Source organism: Nyctibius grandis, chromosome 11 (genome assembly GCF_013368605.1).
Source record: "Nyctibius grandis isolate bNycGra1 chromosome 11, bNycGra1.pri, whole genome shotgun sequence".
NCBI classification, from domain to species: Eukaryota; Metazoa; Chordata; class Aves; order Nyctibiiformes; family Nyctibiidae; genus Nyctibius; species Nyctibius grandis.
In genome coordinates, this window is record NC_090668.1 from 23,972,612 (window position 1) to 23,990,948 (window position 18,337).

An 18,337-nucleotide genomic window follows, 5' to 3' on the forward strand; every position below is an offset into this window, starting at 1 on the left:
CAGCAGTGCCACGGAGCGCTGCACCGGAGCTCGGGGTCGGCCGTGGCTCCCGCGGCCAGCACATCTGTGCACTTAGGGGCAGGTTTTTAACTACCTGCAGAATTGTTCATGGCACTTGGCAGGTGCTTTGCTGAACTGCTGCTGCTTCTGTGCCCTTTGCTGGGGTGTCTCTGAGCTGCCAGAGATCCCAGACCCAGAGCACGTCCCTGGGAGGAGCGGTGCTGTCCCAGCGGCAGACATCAGATGCCGAGTGGTCGCTGTCTGCTCTTGTTTGTGAGCAGGTTGCCCTCCCTCTCTCCATTTTTACTGCATTTCTTCCATTCCTCTCCTACCTACACTGATAGCAATAGCTTTACTCCTTTTTGGAAATGAGCCGGGTTTCTACAGCTGGATTCCTCGGATCATGATGGCTGTCTCTGAACATACTCCAGCTTGAATTTGTTAACCTTCAGGGCAGGCTGCCAGGTCCGTCTGTCCTCCCTTGCCAGTAAAGAGAGAGGTAACGCTGGGTGAGAGGAGTATGGCTCTGCAGCAGCTTCTGTGTAATGACTTCTTTGTATGTTGCTGTTACCACTGAGTGAGGGTGGGGTAAGTTACTAGCGTATTTGCAGGATTGTGAGAGGCAGCCAGAGCCTCTGGGATTGAAAGTTCTGGGCCTCGCACTTCAAGAAAGATGTTGAGGTGTTGGAGAGAGTCCAGAGGAGGGCGACCAAGCTGGTGAAGGGTCTGGAGGGCCTGACCTACGAGGAACGGCTGAGGGAGCTGGGGGTGTTTAGCCTGGAGGAGGCTCAGAGGTGACCTTATCACAGTCTACAACTACCTGAAGGGAGGTTGTAGCAGAGTGGGAGTCGGCCTCTTCTCCCAGGCAGCTAGTGATAGGACAAGAGGACACAGCCTCAAGCTTGGCCAGGGGAGGTTCAGGTTGGACATAAGGAAGCATTTCTTCTCAGCAAGGGTCATTAGCCATTGGCAGGGGCTGCCCAGGGAGGTGGTGGAGTCACCATCTCTGGATGTGTTTAAGAAAAGGCTGGACATGGCCCTTAGTGCCCTGGTCTAGTTGACATGGTGGTGTCAGGGCAATGGTTGGACTCGATGATCCCAGAGGGCTCTTCCAACCTGATTGATTCTGTGATTCTGTGGAAGTTCTTGTATTGCAGAGAAGTAAAGAATCTGGATAGCAAATCTGCTGTCTTTCTTGCAGAACTCCTATGTGGTGCTGGCCGGCTTGTCGGATGGACTTGTAGCAGTGTTTTCAGTGTCCCAGGGCATCCCTGGGGACAGCTGCTCCTACCTGTGCTCCCACACGGCAAACAGGTCCAAATTCAACATTTCTGATGATGACCCCCGGCAGAACCCATACCCCGTGAAGGCCATGGAGATCACCAACAGCGGAGCGGAGGTCTGGTACAGCAACGGCCCTGGCATCCTCATCATAGACTGTGCCACGATGGAGATCAGCAGGAGGCTGGAGCCCTTCAGCCCGCCGTCAGTGATCACGTCCATCGCCTGCAACTCGGAGTGTCACGGGGAGGAGGTGGTGTGGTGTCTGGATGATAAAAGCAACTTCCTGGTGATGTATCATGTTACCACCTACCAGCTCTGTGCACGCTACTTCTGCGGAGACTGCAGCCCCCTCAGAGACATGTTTACGATCCAGCAGCCTTCGGCAGCCATCCCAGCTACAGCGCCTATAAACCACATGGCGACGGAGAACAACCTGCTGGTGGACATGAGCATTATCTACAGCCCGGAGGTTGGCACCCAGATACTAAATCACCAGGACTCGCTTACAGATTATTGCTCTGTGTCTTCCTACTCCTCCTCACCTCCTAACAGAATAACCCGGCACCCCTCCAGCCTGCCCAGCTCGCCCATGAGCTCTTCCAGTGCACCATTCTCCACAGATCTTGATGAGTCTGACAAATTTCATGAGCTGAAGCCTTCCCTGGATCGTGATGCTATGCCTGCGGGTGACAACACGCAGCATCTCCAAGCTGTCAAGATTCTTCCAGTAAAAGACCTCATCTGGATCCCCAGGTAAGTGGGTCACTTACCAAAGCAGCTTCATCAAAACCCTGCCTGGCCTGAGCGTGATATTAGCTCAGGCTAATTCAGGAGCTTTTGAATTCCCAGTGTGATTCACCTGCCCAGAAAGTCAAGTTATCACTAAGAACTGTTGTTCCCAGTGCAATGGGACATTGGTTTTTCTGCTCCTTTTTAAAGATACGTAGTGTTGGGTAGAACGGCCACATCTAAGGTCTTGCAGGATCAATTTGAACAGAAGAGAAATGTGGGTGGTAACACTCGGAGCCCTGTTCTCCCCCAGCTACTGAGGAAACAAAGACCAGCAGGCAGCTTCCTCGCTCAGACACAGCCCTGGCTAAGCCTGTTGTCTCCTCTTGAGCTGATGGAAACCACTGGGAACCTGATTTTGCCTGTCACAGGGGGATCTCACCGTAGTGGATTCAGGATGTCCCTCGGTGGCATCGCAGTGCCCCCTTCCCTGCAGAAGGGGTTGCAGCAGAGAGGATGGATATCCAGCATGGATCTTCCTCAGCTGTCGCCAGTCTCTGCTGTGGACTACAAGTGACGACGTCTCCCTCGTTTCTCTTCTAGGAGAGGAGGGGATATCATCGTTATCGGCCTGGAGAAGGAATCCGGCACCCAGCGGGGCAGGGTGATCGCTGTGCTGAAGGCCGGGGAGCTGGCTCCCTACGGGTGAGGCTGACTGGGCAGTGCCCATCGCACCAGGGGACTGGGTGGCAGAGGGCAGCTCTGCAGGCTCAGGGGGCTCTTGGAAGCTTCCTCTCAGCATCCAGCAGCATCTGAGAAGCTCCCAGCTGGAGGAGACATAGTTGCTGGTTGCACATCAAGGCTTGTGCATGTTCTTATAGCATGGCAGACGGTGAGGGGAAGGCATGGCCACCACGCTCTGGTCTCCAAAAGCCACAGAGACCAAGTACACCCGTAACGAGACAGGCAGGACCGTGCACAATGCGATAAACATGGGTCTGATCCTGCCTGGTGCTGACTCCCGGTGCTCTGAGGGCACCTGGCAGAAGATCGCTGGAGCTTGGCAGACCCAGGCCCTGCGTTAAGAACAAGAGGTGTATTTATGCGGAGCGCAGCGCTTGTCTGTGGCTGCTGTCACGTGGGTCAGGTTGACGTTCTGGCTCTAAATGAGCACCTTTGTGCTGCTGGCAGGGACGGGCCGGGGGAAGGCTCCTGGAGCACAGGGGAGAGCAGTTATATACGTTAATTTAAAATGTTTCATGCAGCGAACGAGAGTCCAAGTAAATAAATAGCTGCTAGAGAGCTGGGAGTGTTCCTGCTGATCACTTAAATGCCAGTCTGGGATTGTACTATTTATGTCCAGACAAATGGAGGTTAAGCAGCGCTAAGGATTATAAATGACCATATATTACCACTGGGCAAACGTGATGAGAGATCAAAGTGCTCCTGCCATACCCTCTGCTTGCTGACTGAGGGGTTTTATCAGGTACTTGGGAGTGGTGTATTCTCTTTGTTGTTCACAGCTACTCTTAGGTTGAGTTTGCTTTACCCAAATGAAGCGTGGAGCTAAGGCGGGGTGACACGGTGACACGGCCATCTCTGCCTTGTCCTGCTGTGCTGTCTTTCAGGCACGATGGCTGTTGACTTGCCCTGTTTTCCCAGCAGGATAAAAACCAGCTGATAGTGCCTGCCTCCTCCAAGTGCAGAGCAGGGCAGGGAGGTGGCTTCTTAGGGGTAGTTTGTGACCAAAAGCAGCTGCCAAGGACAGCCAGTGCTCCCCATCTGGGGGCCTTTTTGGGGAAACGGTTTGGGGCCGGTCTTGGGGCCACCCATCTGCTGTTGGAGTGGTAGAAAGAGCCCAGCCAGGTTCCTTTGAACCCCACGAGGACACCAGTGTCGCCTCCCTGGCCACTTCCCTCTGGGGTATCTGCAGGGCCAGCTTCAACCGCTCTCGTTTGATCAGGTAACGTGCTCAGAGACCATGAAGGGACGGACGTGCACCATGATGCTGTCACGCAGGACTCCTGCACGGCCCTTGTGGGTCCCTGGGCTGTTACGACAGCCGTGCCTGCTGGTCTGAGCTCGGGGCTTGTACCCTGAGCTGGCAGAGCTGGGCTCCATCCCGCTTCCACGTTGCATTTCAGGCTGTGGAGGCTCTCGGCAGCCTGCTAGCCGTGACACGATGCGGGCTGTTTTGAAACCGCCCAGCTGGCAGCAGGCAAAGGAGTTTGTGGGTTTAGCAAATCGGGAGATTAACAGCAACTTCAAAACGTCACGGCAGACTTAAGCACCCACCTGTGTGTTTAGGCACCTGAATCCCTTTTTAAAAATCTTTTCCCATGTCACTGAGCCGCTTGCTTTTGCCGTGACACAGTTTCTGATCCCTCTCTTTGTTACGTTCGCCTTTCTCGAGGATTTGCAGCTTATAAAAAGAGATTCGGTGGCTGGAAAGGAGAGCTCGTGAGTCAGTGCCTCCCGGATGGGCGGCTGCGTGCTGTGGTGGCAGAGCTGCTCTCTGCTCATGCCCTTCTCCGCTCTGTCCTTCCTTCCCCAGGACGCTGGTGGATGCTGCCCTCGTAGCGAAGGACACGGTTGTGTGCTGCTTTAAGAACGAAAACACGGAGTGGTGCCTGGCTGTCTGGAGGGGCTGGAGCGCCAGAGACTTTGACATTTTCTACCAGGCCTACGAAGAGCTGGGAAGGCTTGAAACCTGCATGCGAAAGAGAAGGTAGTGCTGGTGGGAACTGAGGACCGAGGAAAGACGGCGGCGTCCTGCTCTGAGCGCGCCTGGACTCGAGACACAGCCCCGGAGAGGCGGGGGCCGAGGGGTGCGTGGGGGGAGCGTGGCTGGTTTGCTGCTAACGAGCACTGCGGGGTGCCCGGAGCCCCATTGGGGCTGTTGGGGACTGAAGTCACTGGTGTGAGCCGGGCAGGGACGAGCCCAGGAGCTGGGCCAGCTCTCCGCTCTCTTGCTCTGTCACACGCTCCCCTGCAGCAGTTGAGAGCAGAAGGTGGAGGTGGCTGCAGTTCTGCTCGTGCCTCTCATTTCCAGTTTCTTCTTCCCCATTTTAAATTCCTTCCTCGCCTTCAGCATGCCCTGGCTGCTGCTGCTGCTGCTTTTAGAGTGTCTTGTCAGCCAGGAGAGCTCTGTGAACCTCAGCGAGCTCTTCCCTGGGAGCCTGAGCATGGCACCGTCCCACTGCCCAGCAGTGCAGTCCACTGGGGGCTACTTCACCCTCCTCCCGGGGTGACACATCCCCCGTGGGCCACCCACATCCCTGCAGGTTTGTTAGAGGCTACTTCAGGTGTAGCCCTGTTGTGACTGCTGTGTAGAGACACCCAGGTGTAAGAACCAGCAACAAGCTTTGGCTGGCCACTGCGTTGCTGGTTCCTAAAAGCTGTTGTGGTGCAGCGTTACTGTGAGAGCCAAACCCAATCTGCCAAGGACACTGCACAATCCCAGGGAGCGAGGGAGCTGTTTAATTGCACTGTTGCGAAGTCGATTGTAAATAGAGCTGATGCAAAGCAAAGCCACTCGGTTTGGTTTGACAGATACTTCCTGGTGTACGAGAAGGGAGCCCTGTGACCAGGGAGGTTTGTAAACTGTCTTCACGCCTCTTTTCCTTGGTAAATGCACTCTGGAGTTATCAGGAACACAATCAGCTTAACTTGCCTGTGTATCTGTTCAGCTTCTGCTCACCGCAGCTTTTATTGTATCTTCCTTAGTGGCCTAGGACAAGGTATCGTCTCTGAATACAGTTGCACTTAGTTATCCCGAGCATGTACAGCAGTGTAAAAAGGTGAAGCACCCTGTACAAAGTTGGAATTTTGGACCTTTTTTTTTGTTTTCATATCCCAAGAAACTTGTGTGAGCATCGGCCAGGCTGGCCAAGGCCGAGCGGGCAGGTTAACGCTCTGGTTCACATTTCTGTTGCAGGCTGCTAGAATACCCTTCTTCAGAAACAGAGCGCATCTTCAAATAAACCCATTCCTCCCCACAGTGATGCTGCGTCCGTGGCACTTTTTATTGGCAGCCCCCGCCTGCGTCGGCTGCGGGGTGGTCGGGGTTGGCAGCGTCTGGTTAGAATGGATGTCCTCCTGATGGAGTCAGCCCAAAGCCTGTGTGTGCACCCCCTCACCTGGGCTGGGGTTTAACCATCTCACGGTCACCTTTGCCAGACCCCTTTTACACACACGTACCGTTCCATGATCCTTGAGGCCCTAACAGGGGCTACAGAACAGCTTGGACTTTCATTCAGCCTCGAAGGTTTTCTTTGAGAAAACACTCTCTGGAACAGCCGCAGCGGTTCCTTACCATCCCCTCCCCAGCACAATATCTTGGGCACCAAAGCCAGCGTGGGGCTGTGCCCCCCACGGGCTCCCCCGCACCCACGGGGCTCAGCTGGAACCTCTCCCAAGCCTTCGGTGGGCACCGGCTTTGCTCTGCTCACAGGCCAGAGTTGCCACTGTGCACATCCCTCCCAACAAACCAGGACAAACTGGGCTGGGATGGTCGGGGAAAGGGGTGGGAGAGAAGCAAAAGTCACTGCGTGGTGGCGGGAGGAGTCCCTGCCACAGGTATGGGTGAGAGCGTGTCCCCAGACCTCCTGGGGACAGGAGGTCGGTGCCCAAAAGCGCCTGCTGCCCTGGGGTCAGGACAAAATCCCCCGCTTCTGCAAACCTGAAACCCTGTTAGCACAAGGCTCCGTGAAGTAAGCAATGCCTGTGCTGTGGGAATAAATCCCCAGGGGCAAAAATAAAGAGAAATTGAAAACAAAATAAAAAACCCACCAATTCAGGCCGTTTAATTGAGATTTCAATGCTCGTTCCCAACCCTCCCACCACCGCAGCCTCTTCTGCTCCTAGTGGGACTGGGAGCAGGTACAGGTGAGGGGGGATCATCCCTACCCCTGCCATCCATCCCTGGGGAAAGGGATGGGGTCAAGGCCAAAGGCAGGAGCAGCCCCAAAAGCGCAGGAGCGAGGGGCTGCCTGAGCCCCAGGGGCTGGTGCTGAAGCCCTGTCACCGGCGCTTGGCCTGGGGTAGCTGCGTCCATCCCCATCCTTGCTATTTTATTTCAGCTTCTAAAAATAAGCCCGAGCAGGGGCCTGGAGGGGGCGGTTATTCCTTCAGCTGAGCGAGGAGAGACGAGAAAACAGCTCAGTTTTATTTTGTCAAGGTCTGGTTCCCCCAGCCTGTCCTGGAGCAGCAGGAGCGCACGGGAAGGGTCAGGGCTGGGAGGGAAAAGGATGCTCTCAGATGAGATTCACCCCCTGCAGGGGCAGCAGGAGGGAGGCGGGTGCTGGGGCCATTAATTACCACCACTGGGATTAATTGAGCCGTCAGCGCCGGCTTCCCTGCTCAGCCCAAACCCCCCTTGGGCTTCGACCCATCGCCCAGGCACCTTGGGCGAGCAGGGAGCCACACGCTGCACCCCTGGGTGCTTCCCAGAGGTGCTCAGCTGTCCTTTACCTGCGTTAAAAGAAAGAATCACCACCCAGACACTGATTCCTAGTCCTGGGTTTGGCTGTTTCTCTGCTGGTGTCGGGGCGGGATGCCCTGGAATGGAGACTACGGCCGTGCCCAGCGCCTGGGTCCCGGTGGGGTCAGGGCACAGCCTGGACAGCTCTTTTTTTGGGGGGGAGATAGGTATCATGGATGCAAACTGCTGGTTGTCCCCCATCTCCGAGGCCCCATGTCCTGGTGCTCACTCAGGGCATTTTTGGGATCCTGCACCGCACCCAGGGTTCAGCATAAGGAAAAAAATCAGGTGATTATTTTTTTTTTGAGGGGCAGGGCTGGCTGCTTTGTATTCTGCTACCGAAAGGATGGAGGAAATTAGTTTTCTTTAAGGAAAACTTTAAAGGACAGGAAATATTGTGGCTATTTGGGGCTGCCAACCTGTCCCCAGCTTACCCCGGGCCCGCGGCACTGGGATGGGGAGCACCGTCGGGCTGCGGCTCTGCCAGGGCAAGTGGCTGCTCTTCATCACTGACACCTACCAAAATGACACCGAGATTTTAAAAAAGACCCACAAAACCCCGAGGAAAGACCCATTCTCAAGGGGTTCAGCTGGATTTACACAACGGGGTTGCTCTCCCTCCCAGCCCAGCGCTGGCATCCCAGGGAAGACGCTTCTCTGCCCACACTGAGCTCCACTCCCTATGATAAATATTAGACAATTTACTCCTGTGTTTTTTTTTTTTTTTAATTTTTTTTCTCTTTTTTTGACAATAGGGTCTTTCAAACAGCACATCTGTGTTTTGCAGGGCAGAAATGCCCCCCACCAGCAGGCACTGCAGGGTCTGGCTGGGGGATCGCTTGCAGCTCCAGGGATGAGCCCCCCCCCCAACCCCAGGCACAGGATGGGGATCCCAACCCCACACGCCCCCACCCCAGGGTCTGGTTTGGGGACTTTCTGCACTATTAAACACTTCAGCATCATCTTCCAGCCCTAAGAAACCTTCCTGCAGGGACGTGCTGATCTGACCTCTGGAAAAGGGGTTTCCCTTTGATTTCCACCACGCTGATGATCTACCCTTTATGGCTGCGGCGAGCAGGGCCCCGTGCGAGAACAGGACTTTCTAAATTGTGCCGAATTTTTCCCAGAAAACTAAACCCACCTGGTCTCCTTGTGCAAACACTGCCCAGCTCCTCGTTTGTCCCCGGCTCCCGATGCCTTGGGAGGCGGCAGCAGCCTCAGTCAGCTCCACGCACCACACCACGGCGGTGGGAAACAAGAGCGGTGCAAAAACCAGCTCCATTTTGCCCCAAAACTGCCCCGAGAGTTTCACATGAAGCCACAACCCGAAGAATCCCCCAGGAGAGCCGTGGCGGGGAGCAGGGCCAGGCCCTGGAGGTGCCTGAGCATCGCTGCCATGTCCAAGGGCAGCACGTATCATCCCAAAGAGCACCCTAACCCCAAAGCTCCTGCTGCACCACGGGCTGGGGCAGGGCCTGCACAGGCTCCTGGCATGGCTCACAGCAGCTCACAGAAAAAAAACACAGTTAAATATTCAACTTAAAAGGAAAAAAATGTCCTTCCCACCAAGGCTCACGCTTCAAACCACTGTTTGCATTGGGCCGCCGATGCCCTGTGCTGCAGGGGCAGGCGGCAGCCCGGGTGCGAGCCAGCAGGGAGGGACGGCAGCCTTTCAGTGCCCCATTTTCTTAATTTTTTTTTTGTAATTTAAGGAACCTCTCAGTGCTGTGGGAGGGATTTGGGGGCCCGGCAGCATCCCCAGCTTTGGCGGTGTGCCGCTTGCTGCCATTGGGACGTGGGCATGGCTCGGGAGGGAGCCCGGGCAGCCACACCGAGACCCGTTCGCTTTGTGGGGGTATGGCAGGGTGCTGCTGTCCCCTTACAAGGGGTTTGTTGTCCCCTTACAAGGGGTTCGCTGTCCCCTTACAAGGGGTTTGCTGTCCCCTTACAAGGGATTCGCCGTCCCCACGATGAGCTCCTGCAGCCGGGACTGAAACAAGCCGCAGGTGAGCATCTCGGTGCCTCCTCAGCTGCCCCTTGGGGAAGCCCCAGTACCAGAGGGAGGGGTGGGTTTTGGGACAGACCAGGGTTTTTTGCAGATTTGGGCTCTGAGGAGCAGCACGGCAAAGAGAAGGACCCTCCTGGGTTTGCAGAGACATTGCTGAGTGCAGGGGACCGGCCGAAGCCGTCAGCCACGTCTGGGTTTGTTCCTGTCACCAAGCATCTCTGCTGCAGAGGCTGTCTGGGATGGGGATGATGGTGAGGATGATGATGGGGTTGGGGATGGGGCCAGGAACGGAGATGACAATAAGGAAGAGGGATGAGGATGGGGATGGAGATGACGATGACAATAAGGATGAAGATCAGGATGAGGCCAGGGAAGTGGATGGGGATAGGGCCAGGGCTTGTGCTGGGGGCCAAGCGTGCCTGGGGCAGGTGCTCAGCCCCAGGGGACCCACAGAAGAGTGACTTCAAGCAGGGAGCAGCCGGCCAGGGCACATACCTGCCCCATGGGGCTGCACATCTGTGGCAGTTGGGGTTCCCCAGGGCCAGGCTCTGCAGCAGAGCCAGCGCTGGCAAAGCAAACAGCCTTTATCTGCCCTGTATCGCGGTGCATTTGCTTTGGGAGTTTGTTTTATCGTGGAATTACTTTAAACTGTGCCCTTTGTATGAGGCCTCTTATTGAAAAGTCAATAAACACAAAGGTGTTGGTGTTTTTTTCTCTTCCTTTTCTAAAGAAACCGCCAGCAACATGCACAGTAGGACCCGGGCAAAGTCCTCCCGGTACCCACAGCTGCGTGCTGGGGACCCCCCGATTTCCAAGACACTTGAGCCCAATGTGCTGGAAATATTGGAGCTGATTCAGGTCAATTAAAGCTGAGATATTTTTATTGAATTAAAGTCTGAAAGTAAATATAGCCAGCCCAGTATTTGGTCTGTTATTTTTTTGATTATTAATTCAATTTTTTTTTTCACCCTGTTCATAAAATGTGATTTAAAAGGTGGTAGAGATCCCTGGGCTGGAGGAGAGCCGGGAGATGGGTTTTGGAGCTTGGAAAGGACGCGGATGGGTTTCTTGCACCTGGGAAAGCGCCGGCAGCAGTTCGGATGTGAGGAATAAAAGCGCTCCTGGCAGCAGGAGCCAGGTGAAATCCCGTAAAAGAGCCAAGGAGGGATGCGGCTGCGCTGCAGCTCAACGCGCGTTGGCCGTTGGAAGTCTCCAAGGCTGCCTGTGTCCCACAGAGGAGACGGCCTTCGGGCTCAAATCGGGACCAAAAAACCCTGAATTGTCTCGTCGGTGCAATGACTCTGTCCGCCGGTGGACTGCGGCCCTGGGTGCAAACCCATCTGTCTGAACAGTGTCCCACCAGCCCAGAACCCACCACGTCCCGCAGCAAAGCAGGGGAGGAGGAACCCGGTGGGACCTGGAGCATCTGCCCCCTGCAAGGCACAAACCCGCGCTCCCATTTTAATGCCTCTGAAGGATTTTTCTTTCCCAAAAGCTCTCGAGCGAGGCTGGCTGCGCAAGCAGAGTATTTTTAGCAAGTATCCGTGCGAAACGACTTCGGGTAATAATTTGCAATGTAAAATTAGAGCAGAGTTGGGGGCAGCGGGACTTTCCTGCTGATTTTGCTGCAAGGAACCGGATGGCTGAGTCCCACGGAGCTGCGGGGACGCTGGAGCTGGGCAGTGATTTCTCAGGGCGATAAAACCCCAGCACCAAACCTTGAAACCCTTCCACGGACTGTGACTCTGCAGTTAAATATAAATATTTAACCTGTAAACAGTCGCGCTGAGCACAACGGTCACCCGAAGTGACACGCCGGCTTTCCCGGACCCGCGCTTGCCCCATGTCCTTTCCCCATGTCCTTTCCCCATGTCCTTTGCCTCCTTTCACTGTCACTGATCCTTGAGCAAAGAAACGAGCTGCTGGGAGGGAAGTGCATTTAGAAAACAGCAGTAGGCAGTAGTAAATCCAGCTGCCCCCCCTCCCCCCCGTTGCCTCTCACTGAAGCTCCACGTGCAATTTAACTACAGCAACTGATGAACGTTCATGAACGACGAGCCAAGCGCAGCCTCAAGATGCCCCAGCTCGAGGCTCACAGTGAATTTTGGCTGTTCCCCCTGACAGCCCATGGGACAATCGGGCTCTTCTCTGCACCCCACAAACGTCCCTGCCCAAAGGAAGGATTAAGGCTGACTTTAGGCTCCTTTGCAGGCCACCCTCGACATTCACCTCAGCCCCTCCTGGTCATCAGCTCCACCTTCTACAGGTGAAATGGGTTACACACACTGGAAGAACGAGGGAGAGAAGCATCTTGCATTTTTAATTGTTTTAATGAAGACGACAAGCACCTCAATATATAGCAAACCTCAGCAAATGACTCTCGGTCACCACGTTCTTCAAGATCAGGATGACACCACCTCATTTTCTCAACCCTTGTTTTTCTTACCGGACTGGAAACAAACCCTCCTGGGTTTCCCAACAGCAACTGGCTTCTTGGCACAAAGTAGAACTTCTCTCTGATCCAAAGCACCAGAGTAACCTGCAAAGGAACCGTTCCAGCCCCAGGAGGGGGTTTCTGTCAGAGGCTGGGTGAGCACTTGCCAGCCGATGACTTCCACCTGCTCAAGCTCCTTACAAATAAGCAAATACAGCTTATTTTAGTATAAAACAGGTTTTATAAGGGTAGACTTTATCACAGCTGGTTATAATTCGAAACTTAACTTTAAAATGGATTATTTTTAAGCTGCAAGTCCATAAAATATGTGGTCAGTTAAGAGGTGAGGCCTCAGAGTTGCCTGCAACTTGGTGTAAAACTCGCGTTTAATGTGGCTTGGAGAGCTTGGGTAACTGAATCCCAACTGCAGCAACTGAGCAAAAAAAAAAACCAGACCCCCGTACCAGGTGGGTGCTTTTCATTAAATGGCTTTTTCTATCTACACACACTCCGCTTTTACCGGCCGTTACGGGCTAAAAAGTCCTACATAATCATAAATGTTAATAAATACAAGTACAGGCCTTTTTTCTCCCCCATCTTTTGGTACGGTTCTTTAGGGTTCCTATTCTCCAAGCTCTTTTCTGCAGCCACAAATACTAGTTGCTTTGCTTTCTTCTTTCCCTTGTGTGAAGAAACACTTCTGTAATCCCTGAGATACTTGTTTTGGGACTTAATTGTTACATAAAAAAATCCTCACACCAATATTGAACGACTGTGATAAAACTGGCAGAGCTCTTAAAAGTAAGTGCTCGACACAATAATTATTTTTACTGTGTTTTGAATACACAAACCATTACTCAATTATCCAGCCTTGTCATCGTATGCATTTTAAATGTGTAGTTAGGGATGTTTTCAGACAGCAAAAGCACTTTTAAATCTTTTCAGGAGGAAAAAGTCAAACCCCTCTGTTAGAGATGACCGGCTGCCCCAGGGAATCGCCCAGCTCGGGCAGCGCCGGCAGCGTGCAGCAGGGCCTGACCATCGGCTTTGCTTTCCCTTTCCCCAGAGCCAAGGTCTGAGGCATTAAGTTTATTCCGGGCCAAAACACAACACAGAGGCAAAACCCCTTGTAAGAGGGAGATCACAGAATCAACCAGGTTGGAAGAGCCCTCTGGGATCATCGAGTCCAACCGTTGCCCTGACACCACCATGGCAACTAGACCATGGCACTAAGGGCCATGTCCAGTCTTCTCTTAAACCCCTCCAGAGATGGGGACTCCACCATCTCCCTGGGCAGCCCCTTCCAGTGTCTAATGACCCTTGCTGAGAAGAAATGCTTCCTAATGTCCAACCTGAACCTCCCCTGGTGAAGCTTGAGACTGTGTCCTCTTGTCCTATCGCTAGTTGCCTGGGAGAAGAGGCCGACTCCCACTGCGCTACAACCTCCCTTCAGGTAGTTGTAGATGCTTTTAGCTGGACTTACTCCCCCAAACCGCTTTACCTTCGCTGTATGAAACGACACAGACCGAGGCAGACGACATGAGGAGCTCTGATTGCAAATAAAAAATCTTTATTGCATCTTAGAAGCAAGTCTTAAAAAAAAAAAAAAAAAAAAAAAAAGATTTTTCCATGCACTGAATCCATCCAAGTTCCTACATCCTTGGGACTGTCACCAAAAAACGATGAACATTATAAGACACCGACTCTACACTAGTTGCAGTTCATATTCCATACACGTGTAAACAAGGGTTATTTCTTCTACTGGAATAGCAATTACTCCATAAGATCCCTTCAAACATGGCAACAAGCATGGGTTTCTCTCTTCCTTCACTGGTCTCCACTTCCCAAAGAGCAGGCAAAGTGGAACTGAGAGCAATGAGACGAAATGGTGCTGGAGGATACGATAGAAAAATAGATTGTTGGCTGGTTTTTATTGTTTGTTTCTGCGGAGCAAGGTATTTACAGGTAGGTAGGTCCTGACAGGCCTGCTTCAATGACAACGTCCACTCACTAAGTCTCAGTGTAAAGGGTTCCCTTTCCGGCTTTAAGGCACTTTATTTTGTATATTTTTCTCTTACCTCACTAGGTGTTAATTCATAAGGATCACACTTTCCTTGTGCTCGGCCTCCCCATCCCCAGTTCCTCTTAGAACACCAAAAAAACCCCCCCTAAACTTACTGAAGTCATTCCAAAAATGGTAAAGAAATTTGGGAAAAAAGATCCATGAAAAAATATTTCAGAAAGTAATCTTTGGAGATCATTTACTGCAAGTATGATGTACACTACCTTATCAGTGAGAAGATGCAATACATTCCTAATATATATATATATATTTACACACACAAATATATATATAAAATATTAAAATGACTAACAGATATTCAAGGAAAGGTCAAGAACCTAAAACAATGGATATTAAATAAATTAACGGTCTATCAGATACAGAAAAAAAATAATCCCAAAACAAAAGTAGTAAATCAAACGTAATAATTGTTCCCATTAACATCACGTAACCGACTGAACAAAATCAACGCAATCAGGTGCAGAACACTCGGTACAGAAGGTTTTTCAAAGTTCTCGTTAGGGATCGCTAATTGTCCGTTGTGCACTGTCGCTTTGCTGCAAGAGATTCGCATTCCCCATCCTCTTCCCCTCCCTCGTGACGCTCCGGCATTTCTCGGTCGCATCGTCTCGGCTCTAGCCAGGACAGCAGTTGAGGATAATACACACAGAATCACAGAATCAATGAGGTTGGAAGAGCCCTCTGGGATCATCGAGTCCAACCGTTGCCCTGACACCACCATGGCAACTAGACCAGGGCACTAAGGGCCATGTCCAGTCTTTTCTTAAACACCTCCAGAGATGGTGACTCCACCACCTCCCTGGGCAGCCCCTTCCAATGGCTCATGACCCTTGCTGAGAAGAAATGCTTCCTAATGTCCAACCTGAACCTCCCCTGGAGAAGCTTGAGGCTGTGTCCTCTTGTCCTATCGCTGGTTGCCTGGGAGAAGAGGCCGACTCCCACTCTGCTACACCCTCCCTTCAGGTAGTTGTAGACTGCACTAAGGTCACCTCTGAGCCTCCTCTTCTCCAGGCTAAACACCCCCAGCTCCCTCAGCCGTTCCTCGTAGGTCAGACCCTCCAGACCCTTCACCAGCTTGGTCGCCCTCCTCTGGACTCGCTCCAACACCTCAACATCTTTCTTGAAGTACACAGAACCCACCACGGATTCTTAACACGTTATGTCCAGATATGGAGCAAACAGAAGACAGACATTTCTACAAGGACTGACCGCAGAGCAGGCTGTGCTTACTTTCTTCCCTCCCTTGAAGTTGCCTGGCCGTACTAAGTGGAAGTGTATCTATAAACTGAAATAATCAGCTATCTGGAAAAAAAACCCTCCTGTGATTAACACCCTTATCCTCACCACACCGATTTGCTTTGCTCTAACGCCATTTAAAACCCAGTGGCCATCCTTAACGACACGAGCAGACTCTTTGCACGGCAGCAGTCACAACAAAACATTCAGATACAGCGGTTTGCTGCTCGGCTCGCACGCTCAGGTCCCGATTTACAGAATCCCAGCAACGAAGACAGCAACGGAAACGGTGGGAAACAATCTTTTGTTCATAAGGAAATTGTAATTCAAGTCAGATTTCCACTGATCGCTCAGGTAACTCTTAATCAATTTTTTTTTGTTTGTTTGAAGGCAAATATTGATCACAGTTTTGTTCGAAACCAAAAACACGACAACAAAAAAACCCAACGGCCTTGTTCTTCGCAAAAACGAGCGCTTTGTAAGAAAACAACGATGATTGCTAAAATATATCCTGTGTGGTCTTTTAAAAGTGAATTATCAAAAAACATTTTCCCAAAAATAAATTAGACAATTAAAAAAAAAGTCTTTGCCAGCATAGCTGGACATTAGGCTGTCCTCACCGAGCCATTAGTATTGCTGCTTTTCCCAAAATTTGGGTCATTTTTTTCAAACCATATTTCAGCCAGCTGTTGTGTGGACCCATACGTTGAAGCTTTGGACCCCAAGCACATTTTATATTGTTTTGGATCAAGATTAGGGTCACAAAAAACAGGGTGATGCACATGGACTACTCCAATTTCTTGGCTTCGGAAAGTTTTTAAGCCAGCTTGAATGACTTTGTTAAATAGATCTACATCTTCAAGGCCCCAGCCTTGGATGGAGACATCAAAGCCGCCCGCTCGAATAAGATCACCTTTGTAAATACAGGTGATACCAAAGCCATAGTTCCTCCAGAAACCTGTTTTCTGGGTGAAGGCAAAATGATTGTCACTAGGAACTTTTCCACTATAAACAATCTTTGGATCATACTGGCTAAAAATGATGGGAAAGTATACTTGTTGACCCAAAACTGTATTGGCTCTACACCGCTGGAGGAATTCTGTGGTAAACACTAAGTCAACATCGCAGAAGAAAAGTAAAGACTCGTTCTGGAACTGAGAAGATCCGACTTCCAGAGCCAGCGCCCTCGAGAACTCCCCCGACACGGGTAAAACCTGCATGTCAGCCTTGGGGTACTTGGAGCGGTAATCTCTCATCAGCTCGATCTGCTTCGCTTTGTCAGGGTTGGAGTTGGAATTGAAAAGCAGGACAACCAGCTTGACGTTCTGGTTTGGAATGAGGCACGTCTTCTCAAAATTCCCCATGAACCTTGCGAACATGTCAAAACGCCCGGAGAGAGGAATCAGGATGTTGATCTTCTTGTCTTTGAGTTCCTTCTTCTCTACTTTTGATCGGCTGAGCTGGAAGGGAACAAACATCTTCAGTGAGTTGGAGAGGAAAGACAAGGATCCAGAATCCTGGTTGATTTTGCTGGCCAGCTCTTTGGCATCCATCTCTTCGTGCTCCATAAACTGGATCTTGCTGAACGTCTGCTGCAAGTACGCGTGCCTCCTGACGGGGACGGTCATCTTCTTCCCCTTGTGCTTTTTGTACAGAAGCAACAAGTCAAGAACGTACTCTGCTCCATACATGGGATTTACTCTGCGATAGCCATACTGTATTTCCTTGAAATCTATGATCCTCCCCCGGGTCTTAGCGTTGGCGTTGATCATTTCCATGACCTGCATAACAATGTCGTCCAACGCTTCGCGCTGAGAAGAGTCCATTCCTCTCCGAGGGGGCTGCCCATCGGCACCCGAATACAAATACTTGCCTGTAAGAAACTCCCACTCCAAGATTTCTTCCCGGTGGCGGGGCTGGAATCGCATGAAGGAGGGTGGCATCCCCAGCTGCAGGTCATCCTTGTGGACTTCTGTATTGCTGTATTTACTCATGAGGACGATCTCCCGGTGCAGCTGTACAGTCCGGTGGCGCAGCTCTGCTATCTTGCGGCTCAACATGTAGCTGTGAAGTCTGTACTGGTACGGGGGGTTCTTATTGGGGTGCAGAGTGATCGCTCTGTGTATTTTGCTGTTCCTCAGGTCTCGGATGTAGCCTTTTTTGTTCTGCTCATAATTTTCATAAAACAGCTGCTGCATCTAGAAGAGAGAAAGGAGAAGTTAGTGTCTCGGCAGTGCTGTACTTGTGAAAGTTTGCCCACGCAGCCCCCGCTGGGAGAAAATTCCTCCTCGCTCGCAGGGCCAGAAGGCTTTGTGAATAAGCTGTTCTCGGTTTTAGGCACAGGTTGTAGCAATACCAGCTGCTATTCAAAGAAATTAAGAGGATTACTCATTGTAAACTGGTGAAAGAAACATCTACCGTGGATTGGGGATTACTACAGCCCATTCTAGAGATGTCACCGTCGGCCAAACAACTGAGCACTAAGTAGATTGCAAGCTCATTTTTTCACAACAATACAGCATCACCAGGAAAATAAAACCATGAAGTGTTCTCTACAAAACTCATACTATTCTTCTGCCTCCCATGGGCTTTAAGAATAATAATAATAAAGAACAATAAAAAAGGATGCCATATACAAAGTAAGCAAGTATGACGACACCTTTTCTGTTATACCCAAATGCTGTCCAGGCATTAAAAATCCAGCTTGCAGAATGTCAAGATGCTAAATACGTTATCTCAAGTGCTGCAATGCAAAGCTACGGTTCCCCTGTCATTTTAAACTGTCAGTAGAAAGTAAAATGCACCTGAGATTCCTAGCAGCAGTTCCAGAAGGCAGGTGATACAGGATGCATATGCCCGCTAGAATAAAAGCATCCTCAAAGTGGAAATTGCTATTTCCAGACAAGAAGATAGCGAGGTAAGATGAGACTCAGAAGCCTTACAGAAAGCCACAACTCAAAAGCAGGCAAAGCAGCTTTCAGCAGGTCAGGCAGTAGCTGATACAATGAAAGGCATGTGGAAACCAGGATGATAATGTGGAAAACAAGCTGAAAAAAAAAAAGAGAAAAAAAAAACCCCTCA

At 51.4% G+C, this 18,337-nt stretch overlaps 2 protein-coding genes across 3 annotated transcripts in view; one reads left to right on the top strand and one right to left on the bottom strand.

Annotated features, from left to right (window-relative positions):
• Positions 1 to 6,005, top strand: part of LRRK1 (leucine rich repeat kinase 1) — an 83,327-nt gene extending 77,322 nt beyond the window's left edge. For both annotated transcript variants that reach the window (XM_068410605.1, XM_068410606.1), the window contains 3 exons: positions 1,202 to 2,037; positions 2,617 to 2,718; positions 4,568 to 6,005. In XM_068410605.1, coding sequence (XP_068266706.1) covers positions 1,202 to 2,037; positions 2,617 to 2,718; positions 4,568 to 4,745 — 1,116 coding nt within the window. In that variant the 3' untranslated portion in view covers positions 4,746 to 6,005. The remainder of the gene's footprint in view (positions 1 to 1,201; positions 2,038 to 2,616; positions 2,719 to 4,567) is intronic.
• Positions 6,006 to 15,023: 9,018 nt separating this feature from the next.
• Positions 15,024 to 18,337, bottom strand: part of CHSY1 (chondroitin sulfate synthase 1) — a 78,509-nt gene continuing 75,195 nt past the window's right edge. Inside the window, exon 3 of the mRNA XM_068410502.1 lies at positions 15,024 to 17,454. Coding sequence (XP_068266603.1) covers positions 15,862 to 17,454 — 1,593 coding nt within the window. The 3' untranslated portion in view covers positions 15,024 to 15,861. The remainder of the gene's footprint in view (positions 17,455 to 18,337) is intronic.